Here is a 16054-nt window from a genome sequence, read left to right as displayed (position 1 = left end):
GTCCCTGAGTGTTTGGGGGGGGGTCCCGAAGATCGGGGGGGGTCCCCGCATGCCCGTGGGGGTCCCTGGGTGTTGGGGGGGGGGTCCCCGCATGCCCGTGGGGGTCCCTGGGTGTTGGGGGGGGGGTCCCTGGGTGTTTGATGGGGGTCCCTGGGTGTTTGAGGGGGTCCCTGGGTGTTGGGGGGGGGGGTCCATGGGTGTTTGAGGGGGTCCCTGGGTGTTTGATGGGGGTCCCTGGGTGTTTGAGGGGGTCCCTGGGTGTTTGAGGGGGTCCCTGGGTGTTTGATGGGGGTCCCTGGGTGTTCGGGGGGGGATCCCTGGGTGTTCGGGGGGGGTCCCCGGCTGCCCCCGGGGGTCCCCCCGCCCCTCACAATGGCCCCGCAGCGGCGCCGGGAGCGCGGAGCGCAGACAATGGGCGGGGGCGGGCGCCAGCGGGGGCGGGGGGGCTCGGCTGGGAACCGGGGCTTCCTCCGCCTCCTCCTCCTCTTCCTCCTCCTCCTCCTCCTCCTCCTCCTCCTCCTCCTCCCGCTGCTGCTCCGCCGCCGCCGCCGGGGTTTCGGTGCGGGGGGGACGCGCACAAAGGTGCGGCGGCGATGGTGAGTGCGGGGGGACCCCGGGCGGGGCCGGCTTTGGGGGTGATCCCGGGGCGGGGAGGGAAAATCCCGGGATGCGGAACCGTCCCCGGAGCCGGGAGAGGGGGGATCGGGCCGGGCCGGGGCCGGGGCCGGGCGCGTTTCCCTCCCGGGAAGGGCCCCGGCACCGCGGCTTTGCCTGGGCTGGCGGCGGCTCCGAGCGCCCCGAGCCCGGCGCGGGAGCCGGGGGGTCCCGGGGTGGGGAGGGGGCGATGGAACCCCCCGGGACCCTCCCCGGAATCCTCCGGGATCCCCCGCGGTCCCCCCGGGATCCCCCCCGGGGCTGCGGGGCTCCGTCGGAGCCTCCTCGGGGCGCGATGCGACCCCCGGGAGCCCCGGAGTCGCCCACCGGGCCCGGCGGCTTCGGAGCGCTTTGTGCCCCTCGCGGGGGCAGCTGCGGGGGTCGCCGGTGTCCCCCGGGGTGTCCCCGGTGTCCCCTGTGTGTCCCCCGCCACCTGCGGGCTGTTCCCGGTGTCCCCCGGGGTGTCCCCGGTGTCCCTCGTCACCTGCGGGGTGTCCCCGGTGTCCCCCCCCGTGTCCTCCGGGGTGTCCCCGGTGTCCCCCGAGGTGTCTTCGGTGTTCTCTGGGGTGTCCTCGGTGTTCCCCGGTGTCCCCCATCACCTCCGGGGTGTCCCCCCGTGTCCCCGCCGGTGTCCCCCCGCTCTCCCCGCTGTCCCCCCGTGTCCCCCCGCTCTCCCCGCTGTCCCCCCGTGTCCCCCCGCTCTCTCCGGTGTTCCCCGGTGTCCCCCATCACCTCTGTGGTGTCCCCGCTGTCCCCCCCGGTGTTCCCCGGTGTCCCCCATCACCTCCGTGGTGTCCTCGGTGTCCCCCCGTGTCCCCGGTGTCCCTCCCGGTGTCCCCCGTCACCCCTGTGGTGTTCCCGCTGTCCCCCCGTGTCCCCGCCGGTGTCCCCCCGCTCTCTCCGCTGTCCCTCCGGAGTGTTCCCGGTGTCCCCCCGCTGTCCCCGGTGTCCCCCGCTCCTCCGCTGTCCCCCCCGGTGTCCCCGGTGTCCCTCCCGCTGTTCCCCTCAGTGTCCCGTGGTGTCCCCGGTGTCCCCCCTCTGTCCCCGGTGTCCCCCCGCTCTCTCCGGTGTCCCGGTGTCCCCCATCACCTCCGGGGTGTCCCCGGTGTCCCCCCGCTGTCCCCGGTGTCCCTCCCGGTGCCCTCCCCTGTGCCTCCCGCTATCCCCGGTGTCCCCCGCTCTCTCCGGTGTCCCCCCCCCCCCGTGTCCCCGGTGTCCCTCCCGGTGTCCCCCCCAGTGTCCCCCGGTGTCCTCCATCACCTCCGTGGTGTCCCCGGTGTCCCCCCTCTGTCCCCGCTGTCCCCGGTGTCCCCCCGCTCTCTCCGCTGTCCCTCCCGGTGTCCCCGGTGTCCCTCCCGGTGTCCCCCAGTGTCCCCCCGCTCTTTCCGCTGTCCCCCCCGGTGTCCCCCCGCTCTCTCCGCTGTCCCCCCCGTGTCCCCGCTGTCCCCCCCGGTGTCCCCGGGACAGCCCCGGCCGGATCCCGAGCCGGTTTCTCCCGGAGCTCCGGCTGGGATGGATTTTTCCTTTGGGAGCCGTTCCCGCCCCGCGGGCGGGAGGCGAAAACAACAAAAACAACAAACCAACAACAAAAAAACACCTTAAAAACGGCGATTTCGGGATCGTTCAAATCCCGTCCCGGCCTCCATCCCAGAAATCCTCGGGATTCCATGGAGTCAGATGGGATCCCGAGGATTTTCCGGGGGCTTTGTGAAGCCGGGATGATTTAATTAATGAACAATTAACAATTAACAGGCGGCGGCCGGACGGGGAAGGGGGGGGGGGACCCGGTGACCCCAAATCCATCCCCGCCGCGTATTCCAGAGGGTCCCAGCCTTTGGAATGATCCCGTGGGATGATTCCTTGTTTTTCCCCGGATCCTGGCAGACAATGGGGCCGGAGGGAGCAGCCTGGAGGTGGCGGATCCGGATTAATTTGGGATTTGGGATGAGTTTTCCGGAGGTTTTTATGGATTTATTGTCCGGCTGCGACGCTGGGAAAGGGATTTGGGAATTCCCGGCTCGGAATTCCGGTCATCGCCGCTCCCCCGAATCCGAGGAATTCCCTGGATGTGGATGGAAATATCCCGGCGTTCCTCGATCCCTGCGCCGCTTTCCCGGGATCCAGGAATGATGGATTGAGGAGATCCCAAAGGATCGGGAGCTGATGGAGAGGAGTTTTCATGGATCCACAGCCCCGATCCCGGCTGATCCCGGGCGTCCTTCCGGGCAGGAATTGGGATTTGGGGCTTTCTCCCGGAGAAAACGTCGGAATTCCCAGTGGGGGTTTCCGGGATCGGCCTTCCCAAATCCCACGGAGACGCCTGGAAGCGACTCTGGGGTTGTTGGAAGGGACGGGGAGATGGGATTTGGGATTTCTCCAGGGAATCCTGAGCGTTCCCCGGGAATTTGGGATGGGGGGATTTAGGGAATTAGTGGGAATTCCCGAATCCTGGAATTTTTGCCGGGAACTCAGGATTCCAGGATCCTCCAGCTCTGCCAGGATTGGATATTTGGGATGATTTTCCCATGGAAAAAATGTTGGGAAGCATCGGAAGAGGCTCAGGGAAGGTTGGATCCCCATCCGTGGACGCGTCCCAGGAATTCCTGGAATTCTGGAAGTCGATCCATCCCAGCCTGGACTCGGTGACCTCGGACAATCCCGGGATCCTGGGTTTGGAAGCACATCCCGGATTCCCGGCTGGATCCCGGGGTTGGATTCTCCCGGAAAAGGAGCCTTGGGATTCTCCCACCTCATTCCCAATTCCTCCAGGACGGGAATCCCGGATCCTTCATCCGCCGGATTCTCCCTCTCCGAGTGGGATTTTTTTTCCCAGGGAAACTCATTCCCGGCTTTCCCAGAACCCCGGATCCGCCTGGACAGGGATGGAAGGAGCGGAATTTCCTCTTGGAATTCTCTGGAGCCATTGGGAAGAACCTTTCCCACCCGGAAACGCTCGGATTTATTCCTTATTTTTAACCATTTTCCCTTTTTTTTTTTCCGGGAATATTTGAATCCCAAACGTTGGATTTGGGGTTCGGGGCTTCGATCCCGAGCCCCCATCCCAGGAAAAATTCCAGCCTGGACTTGAAGATGTTGGGAATGGCGAAGCCTCCCCGGCCCTGGGGGGATTTTTTGGGAGCTTTGATCATCCCGGGGATTAAAAAAACGGGAATTTTCCTCCTCCTCTTTTGCATCCGGCTCTGGCTCCCGGCGTCTCCCGGAGCCCGGGAATCCATTCCCGACTTTTCCAGGGCGGCGGAACCGGCTCTGCTGGGAAAGATTCCAAGAAAAATCCCTTTTTTTTTCCCCCCCCGCTGCTGGAAGGAGGGAGGACGAGGAGCTCCCGGATTCCTGCTGGAATTCCCGAATTCCCTTTGGAAAACCGGGATGATTTTTCCGGGAGCCTCACGGATTCCTGGAAAATCCCGGATTTATCTCAGCTGGGGCTGAGACACCTCGGGATAGCTGGAAAATCCAGGGATTCACGGAAAACCCACCCCAGGATTTCTGGAGAATCCCAAATTTACTTCAGCTGGGATTCCTGGAAAACTCAGGCATCCGTGGAAAATCCCGAATTTATCCCAGCCCGTCGTCCAGGACCGGGATTCCCAAAAAATTTTGGGGGTTCCGGGGGCGGGGTGTCCGACCCACAGCCATGCGGCGCTTCCAGGGAATTCCCGGGATCCCGGAATTCCCAGGATCCAGGAGTTCCCGGGATTCGGGAATCGGCGGGATTCGGGGATTGGTGGAAATCTGGGGAAAGCTCCTGAATTCCTGGTTTTTGGCCGGGATCTGGGAATTGGTGGGATCCTGGAATTGCTGGGATTCGGGGATTGGCGGGAATTTGGGAAAAGCTCACGAGATTCCTGGGTTTTCACTGAGATCCGGGAATTGTCAGGAATTTGGGAGCAGCTCCCCCATTCCCGGTTTCTGGCTGTGATCTGGGATTTCTCGGGATCCGTGAATTCTCAGGAATTTGGCAATTCTCTGGAATCTGGGAATTGTCAGAAATTTTGGAAGTCTCAGAAATTTGGGAATTGTCGGGAATTTGGGAATTCTCTGGAATTCGGGAGCAGCTCCCCCATGCCCGGTTTTTGATGGAGATCCGGGAATTCCCGGGAATTTGGGAATTCCCTGGAATTCGGGAGCAGCTCCCTCCTTCCTGGTTTTCGACGGAGATTCGGGAATTAGGGAATTCTCTGGGATCCGGGATCAGCTCCCCCATGCCCGGTTTTTGATGGAGATCCGGGAATTCCCGGGAATTTGGGAATTGTCGGGGATCCGGGATCAGCTCCCCCATTCCCGGTTTTGTCTCCCCAGCTCCAGGGCGGCCCCCCCGTGCCGTGACCCCCCCATGCCCGGCCCGTGGCCGATGCCGGCCCCTCCGGAGGCTCCGGATGCTCCAGAGGCTTCGCTGAGCGCCGCGACGGAGCCGCCGCCGCCGCCGCCGCCGCCCGGTGAGGCCCGCTCCTACTGGGGAAACTGGGATCTACTGGGATCTACTGGGACGGGACCCGGCCCTTACTGGGATCTACTGGGGCGGGATCCAGCCATCACTGGGAAAACTGGGATCTACTGGGATCTACTGGGATGGGATCCGGCCCTTGCTGGGATCTACTGGGGCGGGATCCGGCCCTTACTGGGATCTACTGGGGCGGGATCCGGCCCTTACTGGGGAAACTGGGATCTACTGGGGCGGGATCCAGCCCTTACTGGGATGTACTGGGGCGGGATCCGGCCCTTACTGGGATCTACTGGGACGGGATCCGGCCCTTACTGGGGAAACTGGGATGTACTGGGATGGGATCCAGCCCTTACTGGGATCTACTGGGGCGGGATCCAGCCCTTACTGGGGAAACTGGGATCTACTGGGATGGGATCCAGCCCTTACTGGGATCTACTGGGGCGGGATCCAGCCCTTACTGGGATCTACTGGGACGGGATCCGGCCCTTACTGGGGAAACTGGGATCTACTGGGATGGGATCCAGCCCTTACTGGGATCTACTGGGACCGGATCCAGCCCTTACTGGGATGTACTGGGAGGATCCAGCCCTTACTGGGGAAACTGGGATCTACTGGGATGGGATCCAGCCCTTACTGGGATCTACTGGGACGGGATCGAGCCCTTACTGGGGAAACTGGGATGTACTGGGATGTACTGGGGCGGGATCCATCCGTTACTGGGGTTACTGGGATGTACTGGGATCTACTGGGATGGGATCCAGCCATCACTGGGGAAACTGGGATCTACTGGGACAGGACCCAGCCCTTACTGGGATCTACTGGGACGGGACCCAGCCCTTACTGGGATCTACTGGGACGGGATCCAGCCCTTACTGGGATCTACTGGGACGGGATCGAGCCCTTACTGGGGAAACTGGGATGTACTGGGATGGGATCCAGCCCTTACTGGGATCTACTGGGACAGGACCCAGCCCTTACTGGGATCTACTGGGACGGGATCCAGCCCTTACTGGGATGTACTGGGACGGGACCCAGCCCTTACTGGGACGCACTGGGACCCCCGGAGCGTCCCGGCCCCGTTCCCATCTCCCGGCCAACGCCGGCAGCGGGGAAAGGCCTCGGTTTCCATGGAGATCCGTGCGGGATCATCCGGAATTCCGGACAAAGGAATTCCCGCCCCCCCTTCCCTTCCCCCTTTTCCTCCTTGACCCCTTCTCCCGCTTTCCCGAGGCCTTGGAAAAGGGGCCGAAGGAATTTTTTCGGGGGGGGGGAGATTCGGTGGGAATGGGATTTCCATGGAAACTTGGGAAGGCTCCCGGAGGCAGCCGGGGCCTCCCCAAACTGGGGGGTTGATTGGGGGGGGGTCCAGATTCCCCCAAAACCTTGGGAAAAGGGATTTGGGATTTGGCAGGATCATCCATACTGGGCCATACTGGGCCATCCTGGGCTGTTCTGGGCCATACTGGGCCATACTGGGCCATACTGGGCCATACTGGGCTGTTCTGGGCCATACTGGGCTGTTCTGGGCCATACTGGGCCATACTGGGCCATTCTGGGCTGTTCTGGGCCATACTGGGCCATACTGGGCCATTCTGGGCCATTCTGGGCTGTTCTGGGCCATACTGGGCCATACTGGGCTGTTCTGGGCCATACTGGGCTATACTGGGCTATACTGGGCCATCCTGGGCCATCCTGGGCCATACTGGGCCGTTCTAGGCCATACTGGGCTATACTGGTCCATATTGGGCCATACTGGGCTGTTCTAGGCCATACTGGGCCATTCTGGGCCATACTGGGCCGTTCTAGGCCATACTGGGCTATACTGGGCTATACTGGGCTATACTGGGCCATCCTGGGCCATACTGGGCCGTTCTAGGCCATCCTGGGCCATTCTGGGCCATACTGCTCCATTCTAGGCCATACTGGGCCATACTGGGCCATTCTGGGCCATTCTGTGCCGTTCTAGGCCATACTGGGCCATACTGGGCCATTCTGGGCTGTTCTGGGCCATACTGGGCAATACTGGGCTGTTCTAGGCCATTCTGGGCTATACTGGGCCATTCTGGGCCATCCTGGGCCATTTTAGGCCATTCTAGGCCATACTGGGCCAAACTGGGCTGTTCTAGGCCATCCTGGGCCATCCTGGGCCATTCTGGGCTGTTCTAGGCCATACTGGGCCATACTGGGCTATACTGGGCTGTTCTGGGCCATACTGGGCAATACTGGGCTGTTCTAGGCCATCCTGGGCCATTCTGGGCTGTTCTAGGCCATACTGGGCTATACTGGGCCATCCTGGGCCATCCTGGGCCGTACTGGGCCAGCCCCGGTGACGCTCCGGCGTGTCCCCCCAGGTGGGCGCGTCCTTTTCTCCTGAGCCAGGGCCACCCCAAGGTGACAAAATTGAGCCCCTCAAGGTCACGGTCGATCTCCTGAAGGTGCCCCTGGGCCTGAAGAAACCCCCCCTGAAGGAGGCCCTGGCCGCTCTCCCGGGAAAACCCAAATCCCACATCCTGGAGCGCCACAAATCCCGGCGTTCCGACGCCATGGATAACGAGTCGCAGTATTCCGGCTATTCCTACAAATCCGGCCATTCCCGCAGCTCCCGCAAGCACAGGTGAGAGATCCCGGGATTCCCCGGGAATGTCCCCCGTCCCGCTGCGTGTCCCCATCCCGCTTTTCCCGCTGCTCTTCCCGCTTTTCCTGCTTCTTTTCCCGCTTCTCCCACTTCTTTTCCCGCTTCTTTTCCCGCTTTTCCCACTTTTTTCCCGCTTTTCCCACTTTTTTTCCTGCTTTTCCCACTTCTTTTCCCGCTTTTCCCGCTTCTTTTCCCGCTTTTCCCACTTCTTTTCCCACTTCTTTTCCTGCTTTTCCCACTTTTTTTCCCACTTCTTTTCCCGCTTTTCCCACTTTTTTTCCTGCTTCTTTTCCCACTTTTCCCACTTCTTTTCCCACTTTTCCCACTTCTTTTCCTGCTTCTTTTCCCTCTTTTCCCACTTTTCCCGCTTTTCCCACTTCTTTTCCCGCTTCTTTTCCCACTTTTCCCACTTCTTTTCCCACTTTTCCTGCTTTTCCCGCTTCTTTTCCCTCTTCTCCCACTTCTTTTCCCACTTCTTTTCCCTCTTTTCCCACTTCTTTTCCCACTTCTTTTCCCGCTTCTTTTCCCACTTTTTTCCCCGCTTTTATCCCCAGGGATCGGCGGGAGCGGCACCGCTCCAAGAGCCGGGATGGGACGCGCGGGGACAAATCCGTGACGATCCAAGCGCCGGGAGAGCCTTTGCTGGACAACGAATCCACGCGGGGGGACGAGAGGGTGAGCGGGGAAAGGTTTGGAATCCCGAGGGAGGGATCCCGGGAGCTTCCCGGCGGAATTTCCCGGCGGAGCGGTCCAGCCGGTCCAGCCGGTCCCTGGAAAAGGAGAGAATGAAAGGAGAGGCGGCTCCGCTGGCGCCTCGGGAAGAGCCGGGGGTGGAAAACGCCCCCCACCGGGATCCGACCCCGACGGATCCAAACCTCCGGGATTCGCCCCAAATTCCCGGCCGGATGGAAGCAGAGGAGGCTGCCCCGCCCCAGCGGTCCCTGGTGCCCCTCATTCCCGAATCCTGGAATTCCTCCAAGCCCCATCCCGGCCTTTCATCCTCTCCCAATCCGCCCACGCCGGCGGCTCCGGCGGCTTTTCCTGGGAATGGCGCTCCCAAAGCCGCCCTTCCCGTCCCTCTGGAAAGCCCCGGGCTCCGGTTTGCCCTTCGCAATGAAATCCGTGGAATGGTGGCGTTGCTCGGAAGGGACCTCAAGGATCATCCCATGGGCAGGGCCCCACCTCCCCGCTGTCCCAGGGCTGGAATTGGGCACTTCCAGGGATGGGGAATCCGTGGAAAAACCCGCGCCCGCACAGGGAAGAACTTCCCGGTTTTCCCGCAGAAATTTGTCGGGGAAAATTCCCACGCGGAAAAAAATTCCAGGAAACGCCCCGAGCGCCCAAACCCGGGATGGGGGAAAGCCCCACGGACGGGGGTGCGGGAAGGAATCCAGCTGGGAAGGAATCCGGGATTTTTGGAATGGGAGAGAGGGAGGTTCTGGAGCAGGGAAGGTCCCGTCCGGAGCGATTCCCGACGATTCCCGACGATTCCCAGCGCGGGGGCGTGCCGGGCGTGTTCCGTCTGGCCCCGCCAGCCCGGGGGGGGTTTGCTGGGAAGTCTGGGAGCTTCCCGATCCCAACGCTGCCGGAGCCGGAGCTTTCCCAGAGGGAAAAAATTCCCGGCGGGATCGCCGCTCTCCCGGTTCCGGGCTGAGGTTCCGCCACCCCCGAGGAGGGCGATGGCTCCGGGAAGCGCTCCCGGCTTGGAGGTGGGATGGGGGTTTGGAGCTGGGAATGCAGCTCTGGGATTGGAGGAATTCGGGAAGGACCCCTGGGAATGTCCCCTGTCCCTGTCCAGGTGGCAATTCCTGGTTTGGAGGGGTGAAGGGTGGGAGCTCCCGGAGGTCAGGTGGCCACCTGGGACACGGAGCCACCCTTTGGAATGTCCCCTGTCCCTGTCCAGGTGGCAATTCCTGGTTTGGATCTGTGGTGGGTGGGAGGTCCTGGAGGTCAGGTGGGACACGGAGCCACCCTTTGGAATGTCCCCGGGAGCTCCTGGAGGTCGGGTGGCCACCTGGGCCAGGTGGGACATGGAGCCACCCCTCAGGATGACACCTGGGTGCTGGGTGGGAGCTCCTGGAGGTCGGGTGGGACACGGAGCCACCTTTGGAATGTTCCTGGGAGCTCCTGGAGGTCAGGTGGGACAATGTCCCCTGTCCCTGTCCAGGTGACAATTCCTGGTTTGGAGGGGTGAAGGGTGGGAGCTCCTGGGGGTCAGGTGGGACACGGAGCCACCTTTGGAATGTCCCCGAGAGCTCCTGGGGGTCAGGTGGCCACCTGGACCAGGTGGGGACACGGAGCCACCTTTGGAATGTCCCCGAGAGCTCCTGGGGGTCAGGTGGCCACCTGGACCAGGTGGGGACACGGAGCCACCCTTTGGAATGTCCCTGGGAGCTCCTGGAGGTCAGGTGGGACAATGTCCCCTGTCCCTGTCCAGGTGACAATTCCTGGTTTGGTGGTGGGTGGGAGCTCCTGGGGGTCAGGTGGGACACGGAGCCACCTTTGGAATGTCCCCTGTCCCCAGGACGACAACTGGGGCGAGACCACCACGGTGGTGACGGGGACGTCGGAGCACAGCATCTCCCACGATGACCTCACGCGCATCACCAAGGACATGGAGGACAGCGCCCACCTGGACTGCTCCCGCCACCTGGGCGTGGCCCTGGGCGTGGCCCTGGCGCTCCTGGCCTTCCTCACCCCCTTGGCCTTCCTCCTCCTCCCGCAGCTGCTGTGGCGGGAGGAGCTGGAGCCCTGCGGGACGCCCTGCGAGGGGCTCTTCATCTCGGTGGCCTTCAAACTCCTCATCCTCCTGCTGGGCAGCTGGGCCTTGTTCTTCCGCCGGCCCAAAGCCTTCTTCCCGCGCGTCTTCGTCTTCCGCGCCCTGCTGATGGTGCTGGTCTTCCTGCTGGTCGTCTCCTACTGGCTTTTCTACGGGGTCCGCATCTTGGATTCCCGGGATCGCAACTACCGGGGCGTGGTGCAGTTCGCCGTCTCCTTGGTGGACGCTCTGCTCTTCGTCCACTACTTGGCCGTGGTGCTGCTGGAGCTGCGGCAGCTCCAGCCCCAGTTCACGCTCAAGGCCGTGCGCTCGGCCGACGGCGCCAGCCGCTTCTACAACGTCGGCCACCTCAGGTGGGACGGCGCGGAATTCCCGGCGGGAATCGGGGTTGGTGGGGTTTTTGTCCCCCGTGGAAAAAGCGGCGAGGGGCGGTTTGGGGATGTTGTGAGGGAGCTGGAGGGGATGAGGGTGGAGGGGTTTGGGTTTTGGTCTCGGGACAAGAGGGAACGGCCTCGAGTTGTGCCAGGGCGGGAAATTTGGGGAAATTCCTCCTGGAAAAGGGAAAATGCTGTGGAAGGGGAGGTCGGGAGTGGCCATCCCTGGAGGTGTCCTGGAAATTCCTCTGGATGACCAAGAGGGGACCGGACACAGCTTGGACTCGGTGATCCCGGAGCTCTTTTCCAGCCTGGACGATCCTGGGAATTGATGGAATCATGGAATGATTTGGGTTGGAAGCTCCGCGGGCGGGGACACCTCCCACCACCCCAGGCGGCTCCAACCCACCCTTGGCCATTTCCGAGGATGGGGCAGCCACATTTTTCCTGGGAATTCCCCTCCATCCCCTCCCCGTGTGTCCCCCTCTCACATTCCCGACTCTCTCCGTGCCCCACATTCCCGCTTTTCCCCCCCGGCAGCATCCAGCGAGCGGCCGTGTGGATCCTGGAGAATTACTACCACGACTTCCCCGTCTACAACCCCGCCCTCCTCAACCTTCCAAAATCCGTCCTCTCCAAGAAAATGTCCGGCTTTAAGGTCTATTCCCTCGGCGAGGGTGAGACTCCCTCTTCTCCCTTCTCCTCCCGTTTTCCCGTCCCAAAAATTCCTCACCGGGAATTTTTTTTTTGGTTTTTGGGGGGGGGAAGATTGGGGAGCTCCGGGTTGTTTTTCCGAGCTCGCCGTCTCCTCCGCAGAGAATTCCACCAACAATTCCACGGGGCAGTCGCGGGCGGTGATCGCGGCGGCGGCGCGGCGGCGCGACAACAGCCACAACGAGTTCTACTACGAGGAGGCCGAGCACGAGCGCCGGGTGCGGAAACGCCACGCCAGGTACCCGGGGAGAGAGGGTGGGGGAAAACAAATCTGTGGATTCTGGGGTCGTTCCGGGGTTTTTTTTTTTTTCTGTGGGTTTGGAGCTGGCGGGGGGGAGATTCCGGCTGGTCCCGAGGAGGGGTGGTTGGAGGGATCTTTGATGGAGTTGGGGGGAATTTGGGTTCCTTCGTACGTTGGAGAAGATTTCACCGCGTCCGAGGGGTTTTCCATCCCAAATCTGTGGGGTTTGTCAACCCAAATCCAGAGGGTTTTCAACTCCAAATCCCGAGGGTTTTCAACCCCAAATCCAGAGGGTTTTCAACCCCAAATCCCGAGGGTTTTCAACCCCAAATCCAGAGGGTTTTCAACCCCAAATCCCGAGGGTTTTCAACCCCAAATTCACGTTGTTTCCCACCCCAAAACCAATGAGTTTCCCACCCCAAATCTGTGGGGTTTCTCACCTCAAATCCATGGCGTTTTCCACCCCAGATCCTGAGGGTTTCCCACCCAAATCCATGCCATTTCCCACCCCAAATCCAGAGGTTCTCATCCCAAATCCAGAGGGTTTTCAACCCCAAATCCAGAGCATTTTCCACCCCAAATCCATGGCCTTTCCCACCCCAAATTTGTGACGTTTCCCACCCCAAACCCGCGGCGTTTCCCACCCCAAATCCAGAGGGTTTCCCACCCCAAACCCGTGGTGTTTCCCACCCCAAATCTGCAGCCTTTCCCACCCCAAACCTGCGGCGTTTCCCGCCCCAAACCAGTGGCGTTTCCCACCCCAAACCCGCAGCGTTTCCCACCCCAAATCCAGAGGGTTTCCCACCCCAAACCCGCGGCGTTTCCCACTCTAAATCCAGAGGTTTTCAACCCCAAACCCGCAGCCTTTCCCACCCCAAACACGCGGCGTTTCCCACCCCAAATCCAGAGGATTTCCCACCCCAAACCCGCAGCGTTTCCCACCCCAAACCCGTGGTGTTTCCCACCCCAAATCTGCAGCCTTTCCCACCCCAAATCTGCAGCCTTTCCCACCCCAAACCCGCGGCGTTTCCCACCCCAAATCCAGAGGGTTTCCCACCCCAAATCCATGGCGTTTCCCACCCCAAACCCATGGTGTTTCCCACCCCAAACCAGTGGCGTTTCCCACCCCAAACCCACGGTGCTTCCCACTCTAAATCCAGAGGTTTTCAACCCCAAATCTGCAGCCTTTCCCACCCCAAACCCGTGGCGTTTCCCGCCCCAAACCCGTGGTGTTTCCCACCCCAAACCCGCGGCGTTTCCCACCCCAAACCCGCGGCGTTTCCCACCCCAAACCCGCGGCGTTTCCCACCCCAAACCCGCGGCGTTTCCCGCCCCAAACCCGCGGCGTTTCCCGCCTGTCCCCTCAGGCTGGTGGTGGCGGTGGAAGAAGCCTTCACCCACATCAAGCGGCTGCAGGAGGAGGAGCAGAAGAACCCCCGGGAGATCATGGACCCCCGCGAGGCCGCCCAGGCCATCTTCGCCTCCATGGCCCGGGCCATGCAGAAGTACCTGAGGACCACCAAGCAGCAGCCCTACCACACCATGGAGAGCATCCTGCAGCACCTGGAGTTCTGCATCACCCACGACATGACCCCCAAGGTGGAGGAGATGTCCCAAAACGGGGTTTTTTTTAATCCCTTTGGGATCGTTGGGATCGGGAAAATTAGGGGTTGGAGGTGGGTGGGGTTGGGGTTTTTTCTCTTGGGATGGGAACGGGGATGGAGAGGCGGGAGAAGGGAATGGGAAATCCTGAGGGAGATGGGGGGGCTCAGCTTGGAGAAAAGGGGGATCCAGGGGGAGTTTTGGGATTTTCCAGGGGGGATTTGGGATCTGATCCCAGGGAACAGGGACAGGACAAGAGGGAACGGCCTCGAGCTGGGCCAGGGGAGAAATTTGGGAAAACCCCTCCTGGAAAAGGGGGAAAATACCTTGGAAGGGGCTGGAGCTTTGGAGTGGCCATCCCCAAGGAATTCCTGGAACTCTGGGGATCACCCAGATGACCTCAGAGCTCTTCCCCAACCTCCAACAACCCCAAAAATCCCCCAAAAAAAAACCCCAAAAACCCCCAAACACCCGGAGGTGACATTCCCGCTCTCCTTCCCCATTCCCAAGGCTTTCCTGGAGCGGTACCTGACGGCCGGTCCCACCATCCAGTACCACAAGGAACGCTGGCTGGCCAAGCAGTGGACGCTGGTCAGCGAGGAGCCGGTGACCAACGGCCTCAAGGACGGCGTGGTCTTCGTCCTGAAGCGCCAGGACTTCAGCCTGGTGGTGTCCACCAAGAAGATCCCGTTCTTCAAGCTCTCCGAGGAATTCGTGGACCCCAAGTCGCACAAGTTCATCATGAGGCTGCAGTCGGAGACCTCGGTGTGATCGGCCGGGATTTTTTTTGTTGTTGTTGTTGTTGTTTTTCCCCTCCCCTCCCCCCCAAAAAAAAAATTCTTCCGGCTCCGAATCTCCGAATTTGGCTCGGAAAACGGGAAAAACGGGAAAAACGGGAAAAACGCTGCCGGCTCCGGCGCCTTCCTGGGATCGTGACCGCTTGTGGTTTTTTTTTTGAGGTGGCTGAGCCCCTTTTCTTCCTCCTCTTCCTCTTCCTCATTCCCGGAATCCGGATCCTTTGGAGCCGTAACTCAAGGGCTAATTCCAAGAATTCCCGACTTCCTTCTTCACCAGCGTTTGGGAGCAGCTCCGGGTCCCGCCGACCTTCTGCTCCTCTTCTCCTGGACAACTGTCCTGGCTCTGGCCTTAAACCCAAACCCGGCCCCCGGGGCTGGCTTTGGGATCCCCAAATTCCCCAAATTTCCCCCAAGGGAATTTTTTGGGCGGTGGGGGAAGGATTTGGGATCATCTCCAGGATCCGTGGCTGCTATGGAAAAGCTCCCGTGGTTTATCCCAGGTTTGGGCAGCCTCCTCCTCGCTCCCGGTTTGATTTTTTAGGGATAAACGAGCAGAAATTTGGGGTTTTTTTCGGAGCTGAAGGTTGAGGTTTTGGGTTTTTTTTTTTTTTGGGTGGATTTTGGAAGGATTTGGGATCATCTCCAGGATCCGTGGCTGCTATGGAAAAGCTCCCGTGGTTTATCCCAGGTTTGGGGAGCGTCCTCCTCGCTCCCGGTTTGATTTTTTAGGGAAAAACGAGCGGAAATTTGGGTTTTTCAGAGCTTTTGGGGTTTTTTTTTGGGGTGGATTTTGCTGCTCCTGAGGGGATCCACATCCCAAATTCCAGCGGCGGCTCCTTGGGGCTTCCAAGTGCCGTGGGAGCAATCCCGGATCCGTAACCCCGAGGATCTCCTGGCAGAGCTCAACGCTCACCGACGAGGGAATCCCACGGAATTCCCACCGGGATGCCAAAAACGCCTTTTTTTTGCCTTTTCCAGCTTTTGTTTTTGGGATTTTTTTAATTTGATAAAGTCTCAAATACCTCACGGGCGGATTCGGAATTCTTATTTTCCCGTTTTTTTTTTTTGTTTTTATCCTTCCGGTTTCCACCTCCGCCCTCGTGGGGTCGGAAGCGCCGGATTTCATTCCCGGGGAGGAGTTTTGGGGTCGGATTTTGGGGTCGGTTTTGTCCTAAGCACTAAAAAGGAGCCGGGGGAGGCTTCCCCAGTAAGCACCAGTAGCAAAATGGGGGGATCCATCCAAATTCCAGGAAATCCCCGTTTTTTTGGGAAATTTTTTGAGGCAGGGGAATTTTTTTTGGGGGGGCAGGGAATTTTTTTGGGGTGGAGTTTTTTTTTGGGGGGGGAATTTCAACCCCCTCCCGCTGCTCCCAAATATTTTCCAGCCTTTTGGGGCCGAAGGATCCGGATTTCACCTCCCGATCCTTCGGCTCCGTCGGCGTTTTCCCGCAAAAAAAAAGAAACGGATGGATCTTCCCGAATTCACAATTCCATTCGGGAATTTTTGGGGAGCTAAAAATTCCCTTTTTTTGGTTTTTTTTTTTTTTTTTTGGAATTTTTGATTTTCGTTTTCGGGGTTGGGTTTGGATTTTGGATTTTCCAGCAGAGCCGAGATTTTTTTTTTTTTTTTTTGTGCATGCGTGTAGAAAGTTGTAAAATGTCAAATTAATGGTTTTTAATATATATATATAAAAAAAAAACAAAAATCTTGGATTTTCCCATTTTTTTCGCAGTGGATCGGAGCATTCCGGCAGCAGTAGGAATTCTTTCCGTCGGTGTTTGGTCGTTGTTTT

General features: G+C 60.2%; 1 protein-coding gene across 2 annotated transcripts; it reads left to right on the top strand.

The window, feature by feature from the left end:
- Positions 1–526: 526 nt before the first annotated feature.
- Positions 527–15883, top strand: VANGL2 (VANGL planar cell polarity protein 2). Of its 2 annotated transcripts, XM_088068496.1 has the most exons (9): positions 527–596; positions 4975–5111; positions 7471–7733; positions 8309–8429; positions 10279–10886; positions 11448–11584; positions 11724–11859; positions 13230–13461; positions 13975–15883. In XM_088068496.1, exons 3-9 carry the CDS (start codon positions 7663–7665, stop codon positions 14233–14235), a joined length of 1566 nt encoding a protein of 521 aa, XP_087924622.1. In that variant the 5' UTR covers positions 527–596; positions 4975–5111; positions 7471–7662; the 3' UTR covers positions 14236–15883. The 2 variants fall into 2 exon arrangements, with proteins under 2 accessions (XP_087924622.1, XP_005533440.2); XM_005533383.3 differs by lacking the exons at positions 527–596; positions 4975–5111 and having other exon boundaries at positions 7470–7733.
- Positions 15884–16054: the final 171 nt, after the last annotated feature.

This window comes from Pseudopodoces humilis, chromosome 31 (genome assembly GCF_049639895.1).
Source record: "Pseudopodoces humilis isolate 2021_Gansu_Grassland_sample_001 chromosome 31, ASM4963989v1, whole genome shotgun sequence".
Lineage (NCBI taxonomy): Eukaryota > Metazoa > Chordata > Aves > Passeriformes > Paridae > Pseudopodoces > Pseudopodoces humilis.
Note: the sequence above shows the minus strand (reverse complement) of the source record. Positions and strands in the feature narration are given on the sequence as shown.